General features: G+C 41.8%; 1 protein-coding gene across 4 annotated transcripts in view; it reads right to left on the reverse strand.

Moving 5' to 3' along the window:
* Window positions 1-12859, reverse strand: part of MET (MET proto-oncogene, receptor tyrosine kinase) — a 90980-nt gene that overhangs the window by 38554 nt on the left and 39567 nt on the right. For all 4 annotated transcript variants that reach the window (XM_056340647.1, XM_056340646.1, XM_056340648.1 and 1 more), the window contains 2 exons: window positions 5033-5167; window positions 3459-3632 (listed from right to left, as the gene is read on the reverse strand). In XM_056340647.1, coding sequence (XP_056196622.1) covers window positions 3459-3632; window positions 5033-5167 — 309 coding nt within the window. The remainder of the gene's footprint in view (window positions 1-3458; window positions 3633-5032; window positions 5168-12859) is intronic.

Raw genomic sequence — 12859 nt, forward strand, 5'->3', positions numbered from 1 at the left:
GTAGTAACAGAAAGTAAGCAAACCTCAAATCAGTTATAAATGCTATGAAATTCAGTATTCAGAAGGTTTCTATAGCAAGGAAACTCCACTGATGATAGGGAGCAAGTCTGGCTGCAAGGCCTGCCATTCTGCTTGTCCCTGCTGGTCTCTGGATTCAGGTTAAGGGAGAGAAAGTTAAATTTTCTTTTTGGAAAAATTTAAAGCATTAATCTAAAGCCTTTAATGGCATTAGCCATTATGCTAATATCCACTCACATACTTTATAAATTGTTGGAAGAAAGTTATCTATTTATTAAAGTTTCAACGGCCCATTCATTTTAATTAAGAGGCAAGAACATGTACAGGCCACGTGCGATTACCAGCAAAACCTCCAACCCAAACAGGCAGCAGAAGGCCTGATGTTCTTGATACGCCTGAGACAAAAGCCAGCTACAATGACTCACTTTAAAAACAACAACAAACCATCTCAGTTTTTTAACCACAACAAAGAATCAAAAGGGAGACCAATTTATTTCTTCTTTTACGCCGTTCACCTTTCAGCGTGACCTGAACGCCGCATGCAGATGCCTGCAATTTGTTCCAGCACCAAGTAATCTCCGAGGAGACTCCCCGCTTCCCGAGTTCCCCAGCTTTCCTCCACACCGCTTGTCCAGGCTGACAAAACACGCCTCACTGTTGGCAGAGGCGGTGGACGGGAGCTGGGTATGGGGCAGAGGTGCAGGGTAGGAGCTGGGCTGTGGTGGGGATGTGTCCCCGTGCCAGCCCTGCTGCGCTGCCTGGAGCAAGGAGGGTACCTGGGCAGAGTGGGAGCTCTGTGCTGGGCTGGGGTGCGGGGCTGCTCCCCGCCATCCCTGGCTCCAAGGAAAAGTGCTCAAAGCAGGGCAGAGACGCAAAGGATCTGCAGGACTCCACAGGAAAATGCTGGGTTTCTTCGCTGCCATCCCTCCTGAGAGGAAGAGATCTTTTTATATTTTTTTTTTCCCTCCATTGCACAGCACTCTTCGTAATAACCCAGGAAAAATCTGCTGAAGTCTTAGCTAGCTCAAGTCCACTGGACTAGACCCTCAGAGAAGCTCCCTGTTCCCCTCAGGTTAAAGCAGTTGTATGACATATCTCAAGCAATATGTCCCTCTGAAAGCTGGAAAATATTAGAGGGGGATTCAGACTGAATTTCAGATACTATGCAAAGCAGGTCATCCTCTGTTTGTTAGGAAAAAAACAAGCTTGTTTCTCATATTTTATGTATATGGGTTTAAAGACAGATCAGAAGATGATGAAGAATCTGTTTTATATTTTTTTCAGTAATCATGTTAAATGTCATGGTCCAGTAGAGCATGAAATCTGTCTTAACAGCTAGCAATCCAAAGGGATTTAAGTACTCAGCTGCTTTTTTTTCCTTACAAGCCTTCTAGAAGCAACCTCTACCAACTTGGGCATGCTGTAATTTGAGATTGACTTGTAAGATACATCACTGCCACAGATCCATATTCATTACAGGGTAGACTGGGCTTCTGCTTAGCAGGCAGGGCTAAGCCACATGGGGAAGGGGAGCACCTGGCCAGCCCCACGCCTGCTCCCACCACCCCGTGTCCAAGGTGTGTTCCCCTGGAAAAGCCCTCCCAGTGACTCCATAGGGACTGAAGAGGCAGCCTTGGGGACACACCTCTTGATATAAACATCTCTGCAAGGGCTCCAGGCGCTTCATTCTTAAAACTGCTGAGTGCACACACTCATAATTAAAATTAAAGAGGGCTATACGAGCTCAGCACCTCTGAAAATCAGAAAGCAAGCAGTTCAGAGCCTTAGAAATCTTTCTGGAGGCACAGCAATATGCAGCCACCACTGGAAAGTTTTGCCAAGAAAAAAACATTAAGGGATGCTACTTGTGCTTGAGCTATAGGAAAGACAAAACAACCTGTGCAGGATAGATAAGTAGCTTGGGCCTGCAGAGGCATATAAAAATGTATCAGGATTAATTCTCAGTGTATCCCTTTGACTTGGCGATTCGTAGTCTCATACAAACTCAGGCCGAAAAGGACTATTGGATCATCTAATACAGTCTTTTTGAAATAAATGTGTTCTCGTATAAAGGGAAAGTAAACTGTTCACATTCTGCATTAGCAATTTTTTTTACATCCCCTTCGCCCGAAGGTAAACAGCAATAGAAGGCAAGGCAAACACACACACAGACACACAGAAACAGACACAAACATACGCCCTTTCCATCCATTTTGGGTTTGATTCTTATAATGCTTCATTGTTTTTTCATTTAATTTTGCCTGTCTTAGTCCTAAATATTGTATCTGAAAGGTGAACACAGAAAAAAAACCACATTGTAAACATATGTTTCTAGATTATTAGCAGCTTTGCCTGTCTACTCTTTAAAAAGTTGTCATAATCATCTGCCTGGTTGAAAGAAATACATCATTTATTTAAGAAAACCTTTTTTTCCCTCTTACTCTCAGAGAGTTTAGCATGTCAAGTTTTCATCTCCATTTATAAGCTGTATGCCCATAAAGGAAAATGTATTTTTAACTACACGGTGTAGTTTAAATGCACTAACGAAAGTAAATGGGTATAAGTGCTGCCAGAAAGTTTTATGCTTGTCCTTCCCTCAAGTTTTCTAGTCCGTTAACTGCCCTATAAACCTCTGTCTTCACAGCTATGTCACACTTCACACCGGATGATTCGGTTACACGTACAGCCGGCCAGTACGAATCCTGCATTAACCATAGCTAAATTAAAACAGGAACGCGCCGCTGTGGCTCTCTGCTTGTCCGTGTGGTTTTGCTCTTGCAGACCCTGGATGGGCTTTGCCTGGCTGGCAGCAGCCTCCGGCTGTCTCCCTTCCCAGGGAGGGGTGCAGCTACAGGCTCACCCCCCTCGGTGGCGAGTGCACCCATGGGAACAAGGAACCAGGGAGGGATGTTAGGAAAAAACATCTCGCCCAGGGTGGTGTTTGAGGGACTCTTCCCAACAGGGAGAAATAACACTTGTTTCTCCAGCACTGGGGACGGATGAGGAGCGGGGGCCGGAGACCTCCTGTGTTGGGTCAGGCTGTGGCAGCTGTGGGTGGGCAGTGCTTTCCCCCACCTCCTCCCCTTGAGAGGTTCTGAGAGAAAGGCTGCTCCTTTCCGTGACTGTCCTTCCCTGTCAGACCCCTGCCAGGCTGGCTCAGACCCATGTTTGCCCACCACGAGTGCTTTGCAGGGCTGAGGCTCTCCGTGGCAAGTCAGGATGACCGGACAGACCTGTCCACCGTGAGCACCTGAGCCCACGGCATTCGGGGAGAGTACGTGCGTCCAGCCAGAGGCTTCATGGACACCGAGGCCGGGGGGGAGTCAAGGAGAGCAGACACGTCATTTATCATAATTGCATAAAACATAAACAGAAGATGCCTGCAGAGTACAGGCCACATTCTTCCCCTAGAGATAAATACAAGAAATCCCCTGTTTTACCTCATAAACCCTAGGCAAGCAGGTCTCCTGGGTCCAGGTGCCGCCGGGGCACTCGGCAGACCGGAGGCACTGCTGGCTGCACCAGCCGCACTGCATGAAGGCAGGCGCCAGCAGGCACTGGCTGCAGGACCTGAAGTGATGGCAGCCTGGCCCCTTCAGCGGGATCTTCGTTATCTGTCGATGGAAAGACATGATGCACAAATCCTTTAATGCATACACAAAGCAGCAAGGAGAGTCTCTATTTATGCAACGTGCTGTGGTGCTGCTCAGATTTCACATGTGCAAGCCACGGTTCGACTTCTCTTTAGCTCAGTAATTACAGGATCTTATAAGTAATTTAACTGACATGATTTTAAATTCACTTGGGAGAAACCCTAAAGGCATCTTAATGTTATATACAGTTACTACCAGCATCTGGTGTTTACAGCAAGATAGCAGTTCTTGCTGATGGAAAAAGAAAACAGCAGTGTGCTCCTCCCTATTCTGCACTAGTTCTTGGAAAAAACAGTGTATCTCTGTGTCTTAGTTCATACATTTGTAAGAACAGGCATGATGGCTGTTCCAACTTTGGCAAGGTTGTGTTACTACCTGTGACACACAGCACACAACTGCTCATGTACTTGTTTTTTAACGCCTATCATCAAAACCCCTATACTATACCTAAAATAGGAATTAAAATGTGTATTGTTTAAAATACCAGGATAGTTATGATAATAGTCACTCTAAATATGTAAGAATTCTTTTTAGTCAAAATATTAAAATGAGTATATGATTACATTACTATATAAGTACATCATACTTCTTTACACTTCAGTACCTTCTTTAAACTTATTTTGGACATTTTCTTGAAGATAACTCTTATAAATATCTCATAATTCCTAGTAAATGATTAATTACCAACTTTACTAATGGTTGATGTATTAATGTAAATTCTTATAGATCTCAAGGGGTCAAATCATTGCTAACTATTATGGTTTAAGATCATCTGTAATATTATCTGCTGATCTTTTAAACCTATTCTACGATGCATATCTACTTATGACAACAGCATATTTATAACAGCTCTTCATCTCTTATTAACTCTTCGTAGACTACATGCTAAAGTAATTTTTAAACTTTACTATGAACACTGAGTCTCAATTTTAAACACACCTATGTAACTCTTGCAACACACTCCCCTCCTTAAAAAGTTATAATGTTATGACACAAACCAACAAAAGCCAGGAAACTGTGAGCACTATTCTTTTCTTAAGCCATTGTGTGTTTTTTCTGTGCAAGCATTTGAATTAAGGACAGGGTTTCAGCCTCAAAATTTGCATTTCCTGGCTTTTGTTGTTTTATATCACAGCTCTTACATAATTTAAACATTTCTCAATACGAGGCTGTCAGTCTGTTTAGTAGGGGGGGAAAAATTCTTGGAGGAAACCTGTCCCTCCAATGTTCCCAAGGGAATGGCAAGGCTGGGAGGATGCGAAGCATAAAGCAGTGGTGTGAACAGTTGCTCTTACTGGAAGTTGCTGCTCTGAAGGCAGGTTTAGACAGTGCACAGAAGGATTAGATTATGAACCACTCACCTTTTTCCCAGTGACTACCAGGGTATAGCCATCATCTGCTAATGAATCCTCGACAACAACTTGGGGAGAGACGGGATAGGAGTCTAGCTGAAAGCTGACATGTGGAGCTGTGGGTTCTGAACGAGAAACCACTATCTAAGAAAGAAAGAAATTGGGAAAAATCAGCAGGCAGTGTGTGACACAAATGCATGCTGCTCAGTGGTCTCACATTCCTACCACTTCTCTGCTTGCATTAATTACTTTGCATTACATTGCATAATATTTTGCATAATGTTCCATCATGATCTGATTAAAGCACTATAAAATCTACTTTATTTAACACGGCAAAATCATGGCTGTTGGAGGATCCTCAAAATACACCGTATTTATTAAAATATGAAGGAGTCACTGAATGTTTTGTAGTCCTTTAATTTCAGGTATTTGTAAATCAACTGTAAAAAATGAAGATTTGTCATTTAGTCAGACCTGTACTTTTAAGAAAGAAGAACTTTATCTATGTCTATTTAAAAGAATCTTAAAACTCCAGGCCTTCAAAAGTCAAAGATATTTCCGTTTATTCTCACTTTGGTCCTTCAGTTTGGAAAGTAAATGTTAACCTGTGTCAGCAGTATCTGGTTTTGATGCACGTGGGCCCATTAGAGCGCAAACCCATGGCAGGCGCAGGTCATCGCTGCGAGCAGTGCTATAGAGCCACAAGTACATGGAGCTCAGTTCCCAGAACTGGTGAGGTGGCTATTGCTGCAGACAAGCTCCTTGCAAGACATTACTGGGCACCTTGAGGTCTGGTTCCTGATGACTTCTGTGGGAGCCAGGTGTCCAGGACAGAGCACCCAAAGCATCTCTTAAACGACAGGGAGAGCTGGAGGATGCTTTGGAAGATGCTCTAAAACAGGAGCCTAATTTAATTGTCCTGGAGCCCCTTTGCAAGAGCTCTCTCTCTCTCTCTCTCTCTTTCACTTGATTTCAGGAGATCTTAGGGAGATTAGTCACACCAGTATGAAATTCCCCCACTAGTCATCTCTCTGCATCTTGAGTTACTGAAATACTTCTGAGAATTTGGGCCTATTCCTGCAAACACACGCTTAACTTTACTACTGTAACTTTGTTGACTTTAATGGGATGAGTCATGGCTGTTAAGCAGAGGCATAAAGCATCTGCAGATTGGGGTGGATATTTGATAGCAAGATTTTATAGGCTTGGGCATGCAATCCAGAAGGATGTGCACCCAAATGTGATAGCATCAGGGAAGAAAGGCAGAGGATTGTTTACATGAGGGAAGATCATGTTCATGTTTCAAAAGCTGCATCACGTGTAGTTTACTTAAGGAATTTAGATAATCAACATTTGCTAGAAGTTGCGATTCAATGGGTTTCATTATGTAAAAAGATTGAAGGCATTCTGGAAATAACTTGTATGTCAAATGTTTAATTTTTCACTATAATGAAGCTTTTCTTCTGACTCCAAAGGCAGCATCAGAACAGCTAGGACATTGACTTACACGATTTCACTGGCTTTTTGCACTGCCAAGGTCTTTCAGCAAGATGGCTGACTCCAAAACCAGACTTAAGAGATGCTGTAATTACAGTTGATGTTTTGTTGTAATTCAAGACTTAAATAAAATATATGAGCGGTTAATTCATGGCGGTAAAGTGCTCTACATCCCAGAGGTATTTACAGTTTGGGGTACAAGAGGCTTTTTTCTTTTTTTTTTTCTAAAATGAAACTGGTTTTGTTAAAGACTTTGCTATGGGTTTGTGTCACAGTACAGAAAGTGCAGCTTTTAGAAATCAATAAGGCCTGATAGTTTTCAGTGACACAGAAGTATGGTTTCTGACTCAGTGTATTAGGGCATGAGGCTCTGTTTTTATATTCAGGGCAATGAAAAATAGAATGGACTGCAAAGCTGCATGAAAAAGCTTGATTAATGTTGGCATTATGGGGAGAGGTAACACCACAGCTGCAAATACCTTTTTAGTTGATCATTAGCCGTGTCTCATCTCGAATACCCACTGCTATAAAATGCTAAGAATTCTTTTCTATCATTAATCCAGGCTTCCTCTTATTGCCAAGCATTCTTTCGGATTGAGCCACAGTGTTAACCCCTTAAACACATCTGCGTTGCAACTTCAGAGCAATACATGAAAATTTGGAACCCATTTCTACAATCTTGGAAAAATTTATCCAGTCCTTTGAACACTGACTGACCTTTATTTTACTGAGGCTGATGGTCAAATCACCTGCTCAAAGGCCAAGTGAATAGACTTTGACCTCATGACATGCAGGGAGCTCAGATTACAATTCCTAACTCATTTGGGACTATGCAATAAAAGTCTGGAGTTTGCTTAGAACTTATCTACCAGCCTACAGTGCTGTTGTAACAGATACTAGATGCAAAAATGTTCTTCTTGGTCTATATAACTGCGGTTTTTGCATGCATCAGCCCAGTCCTTGAAATTCTATCTTACCCTTATCCAACATAATCCTGAATAAGAAAGCAATTTGAAGACAGCTTCTACAGCAGGCAGAAGAGGCTACTTAGGACTCCAGCATCGTTCTCAGAAACCTCTGATTTTTATTGCTTGGGACTGGGCTGGTATGCATACAGTGTGGCTTTAATCTACCATGGATACGCCACCATACAGGGGCTACTTCTACCATGGAAATCATTCAGTACTACAGAAGAATTTGTCTTTACAAAGACTATGAAGTGCTGGTTTGGTTTGGGGTTTTTCTAGGGGTGTGTGGGTATGGGTGGTTTTTTTGGGGGGGGTTACATTTTAATAATTAATGTAATAACCAAGCATGTCGCCAGAGCATAAGAGAAATGAAAGTATATCTATGTGCCTGCACTCAAGCAGCTAGGAGAGGGGGAAGGTCTTACACAGATAAATAATTAATTCAAAGAAAACAAACAGACATTACTAGTATATAGTCAGTCCTTGCAATAGTGAGAAGTCACCAGAGGTGTTCTACAAGATGTCTGTGCTGGGATCCATACTGTTCAACATACCCATAAATGAGCTGGAAAACTGGTTGAGCAGTCCAGTGACAAAGTTTTCTGATGATCTGAAGGTATTCAAGGTGATAAGAATGAGGACAGATTATGAAGGATGGCAGAACAACTTTACAAAACAGCATGTCAAGGCAATAAAATGGCAGATGAAATACAACAAAGAAGATGAATTTAAAGTGGTATATGATAGATAGTTCCATGAAAACATAATTTCACTGCTCAGCAGCAGTAAAAAAAAAAAAAACCCAAGCCCCTAAACAAATAAAAACTTAGGAATTATTAGAAAAATAATAGAGAACAAATCAGAAAATATCCTGATGTCATATAAATTCATGGCTTGCCTGAACCTTCAGTTCTCTGTGCAGTTCTGGCTGCCTCATGACAAAAAGAGTATGTTAAAATAGGAGAAGGTTCGGAGAAGGGTAACAAAGATGATCAGAAGGCTGTAATGAACGATGACTGAGTAGGGTAGGTGTGGATATGCTATGAAAAGGGCATAGAGAATCATGAGTGGGTAGAGACTGACCATTTACTTTCTTCTAATCAAACTACTAAACACCACCAAAAGACAAAAGTGAGAGTCAGGTTCAAAGCAAACAAAGAGTAAGACTTTCTAGCCATATGTGATGACCTATGGGACTCCTTGCTGAAGGATGTGACTGCAAGAGGAATACACATTCAAAGGGAAATTCCACATGTACATGGAAAGAGCTAAATAGAGAAAACCCAGTAGCTCAGGAAATCCCCAGAATGGAAAATAGCTGGAGGCCTGAAGCAGAAAGTGTAATGTATGTTGCCTGATCCACTTGTCACCACTGCTGGAGACAGAGCACTGAATTAGATGGACCCTTCGTTTAAACCCATATGGCTCTTCTGATGTTCTTACAAATAACTCTTCTGAGAATCATATTCATTGTCAGTAACTGCAACCCCAGACATCCTTTGCAAAGCAAACACAGTATTTATGTCCCTCTATTTAAGAGAAAAACAAACAAGTATGTGGTCTTTCAGCATAGCTCAAAGTACCTCCACAAAGATAACAGCCAACAGTTAATTAATGAATATATTAATTTATATATCCTTTATACTGGAAGTCAGTGATCACTTAGGCCCATGAACATTAAAATAATTCATTTAAATATTCTTTCACTGCCATTCATTTATGCATAATACGGGAAATTAAGACTGTAATAACTGGAGTTGAAAAACAGCATGCAACAGCTTCTTTTAAAAATCATTTTGATGCTCAGTTCTGCTAGTCAGCAGGATTGAATTACAAATGTTACTGTCTACATGTTGAAATACCTTCTGCAAAAATGAGAGGCCTTCTAAAAGCAATCCCATCTAAGTATCATATTGTTATTTTTTTCCTAGATGTCTGGCAGGTGTACACCATTACCCAGCAGAGATAGGCTCAGGGTTAACTTTATTGTGTAACGCCTCAAATGCCCTGGGATATGCAGCATGGCCTTGCAAAGGGCACATATGTATCTTTCTAAATGCTGTATATCATCCTAATCCATGGAGAGTATAATGGATCTCCTCTGAGGATCTCCTCTGAAGAGTGTAAGCTTTTCTACTCAAACTGAATATTAAAACATGTGTGCTCTCAAAACAGTTATTTGGCACCAGGTGTTAATTTTGATGATATGGATTTTGCATTATGCAATATTTGATTTTTTTTTTTTCTCGGAGAATCAAGATACATTCTCTACCACAGAAAGAACTGCTATTATAAAACTGATAAAAGTTGAGCTATAGATACGAAGATGTTACTTACCAAGAGTTTGCCACAGTTTTCTGTTCATTTAAAAACGATAAAGTGGGAAGGATTGCAACTATTCACATACCTACAAATGCATGTGTGCACAGTTTGCATTTAGCCTTAAATAGGTCAGACTGCCAGTCCAGGTGAATTGCTGGACCACAGAGGCAAGACAGCAGTGGGCACTGAGGAGGACATCCATTGCAATGACTCCACGGGCATGTCATCACTTTTTCCTCCTTCAGGCTCTGTAAGGTTTAAGGTCCATGCTCATGTATTTCTTGACCTCCTCACACTTGCTTCCAACACGGTTTCCCACTTGCACTGGTGGGTTTTGTTATGACTACACTCGTCCAGTGGGACAGGAATTAGATTAGAAGAAGTCTTTTGAAGGTGGAAATGGCTCCCAGTATACTATGGGTATTTGAATGGATTTGAATGACCACGCTGAACGATGATTCTGTACAGAGCAAAGTACAGAGCAAAGAGCTCCGTAGCTCTTCGCGTCAACTCATTTTGCTGATCGGCTCAATGGCTCTGAGCCTCAGTTCCTGGAGAGGCGAGGCCTTACCACTTTGCTGTTTGCAGGAGGAGAGCAATGCTGAAGGCTTGGCTCTCTTCTTGCTGAATTCTGGGACACATTTTTCCAAGCCTTGACTGCAGTTACAAATAAAAAGCAGATGTGATTATTTTTGTCTATACTAATTTCTGTAGCATGCATTATGTTCCCTGGCATGTAATCTATGAAAGCAACTATGACACATGTTATTTTCTCTCTTTTCAGGGAAATGAGATGTGTGTTAAAGTTTGGTGGTGGTGTTTGTTTTTAATCATAAGTGTTCCTGGGAAATGAGTGTGACTATCAAGTGTTTGGTCTACTTGCATGTGAAAGCCAACAGATTCATACTCAGGGTGTGAAAATTTACCAAACCATTGACCTGTGAAAGCCCCGTCCCTATTCCTTATCAGACAGAATCAGGGGTACCAAATGAAAAGATAAGGCAGCAGATTAAAGAAACCCCACAGGAAGCTCTTCATCATTCAAAGTGGAATGAAATTATGGAAGTCGTTCTCACCATGGAGGTACCATGAAGGACAAAACAACAAATAATTTCAAAATACAATAAGCAAAACTGATGGAAAAGAAGTCCATAAAGGGCTATTAAATGCCAGATATGGTGCAATTTCCAGCTCAGGGAACCTCTGAGCCACAGAGTGCCAGAAGCAGGAGAGTACTTGGAGAGGTATCACTGTGTGCTTTTACCTGCCTCATACTTCTCCCTTACCCATCTTAGCCTCTGTCAGAGATAGGAAGCTCTGCTCCTTGAACCCTTATTCTAACCCCATACATCTTTCTCAGCGAAAAATCTGGTTAAAAATACTGGGATATAATGGGTCCCTAGAATAAGGTTTATTATTATTTTGTATTGTTATGTGTCTAACAAGTGCAGAGAGGCCCTGAGGAGGATGACGTGGCCTGTTGCGTGACATGCTTTACTCCAATGAGACCCATCTGTGCCATCATGCTTTGGTTCACGTGTCCTAAGCCATTTTCATTCCAGAACCTGTTCAGACATGACAGTGCATGACCATGTTTCGCTAATGCTTGACTTCTCAGCTAGAGCTGGCTCATATCCATCTAGACTGGACAGGACCGCAGCCAGCACGTGGCTGACTGCATCTCAGGCAGTAGGTATGCCCATAGAAGGACCCTGTCCTTTACCTCCAGAAGCAACAGATGGATGTCCTACTGGCCTGTGCAGATGAGAGGGCACATGGGGGAGCTCCTCACTCCACATGCAGCCAGTGCTGCCCCACTGTGCTCTGGCAGAGTCAGAAGGATGAGACGGCCCTGCTGCCAAAACTGGATCTAAAGAGAGTGGTTGCCCACAGCAGCTGTAAAATGTACACTGAAAACTTCTTTATCCCTTCCTCCTCAAGGTTACCAACAAACAGTGCATTTGCTTGGCCTTTACCTCGGTGAGGCCAGTGTAGGGAGCGCATGCAGTATTCCACTTCCAAACATAGCATTATACTGAAAACCAGCCTCTGCATATATCAAGGGCATCACACTCTTGTTCACTGTCAAGGCCAAACCAAATGTGAGCTTTTCAGAATAAATCTTGTAAAACTTTCTCATATCCCACTCTCCCCAGAGCTATCAGAAAGATTTCCCCTTCCTGAAGAACTTTGCTCTTCATCACTCAAAAGTCACTCTCTGAAATAATACCAAGCTCCAGGCAGGAAAAAACCCCCACATATCACCTTGGAACTGAGCAAAAATAGAAGATATTTTATCTCAATGTATTATGGTTGGCTTTTTTTGACAAACTCTAATTTCCAAAAATATTGCCTGGTAATGGAAGTGACTTTTGCAGTTCTGAGTCTTATTCTCAGCATAGCTTCTTTAGCTTGAGTAGAGTAAGGCTGCTTTACACCAGCTGAAAATCTGATTCTTCAGCTATAGCAGTGTGACTGGGTGCTGTTTTCTAATCAAATAACCACTGTGAAATACCTGATTCACTTTGCACCCAACAGCTGTACTTTCAGTCTGTGTTCCCAGTCACACTCTGAAAACAAGCACAATAAGAAAGGCCGAAACAGCTGCAACTTCTCAACAGAAAAAAAAAAAAGGGGGAAAAAAGCTTGTTGTCAGGCTCCAGCTTAGGAAGGAAGTAAAACCATTTTTCTTTTCCGTCTCATGCATGTCAGCTGTCTTAGAAAAATTATTACTGCTCTGTTTTGTAACAGAAACTCCACAATATTTGGTAAACTACAAACTCCAATCTATTCATGGCCAAATACAGATTTAACATTTCTGATGCAGCCAAAACATGCTCAGTATGTCAATGGGCTGCAATTACTCCCCAGGAGAGCTTTGGAATTCACCTCCTGGCCCCAATTATCCTCCTTAAAAGAACTCATGAATCTTCTGTATTTGGACCATCCAGATCAATTTTGTTTTAGATTTTGGCTGAAAAAATGAAACATTTAGTAAAGGAGGTTGTATTTCCTTTCCAGAATTAGTTATTTCCAGAGCTGTTTAAGC

This window comes from Falco biarmicus, chromosome 5 (assembly GCF_023638135.1).
Source record: "Falco biarmicus isolate bFalBia1 chromosome 5, bFalBia1.pri, whole genome shotgun sequence".
NCBI lineage: Eukaryota > Metazoa > Chordata > Aves > Falconiformes > Falconidae > Falco > Falco biarmicus.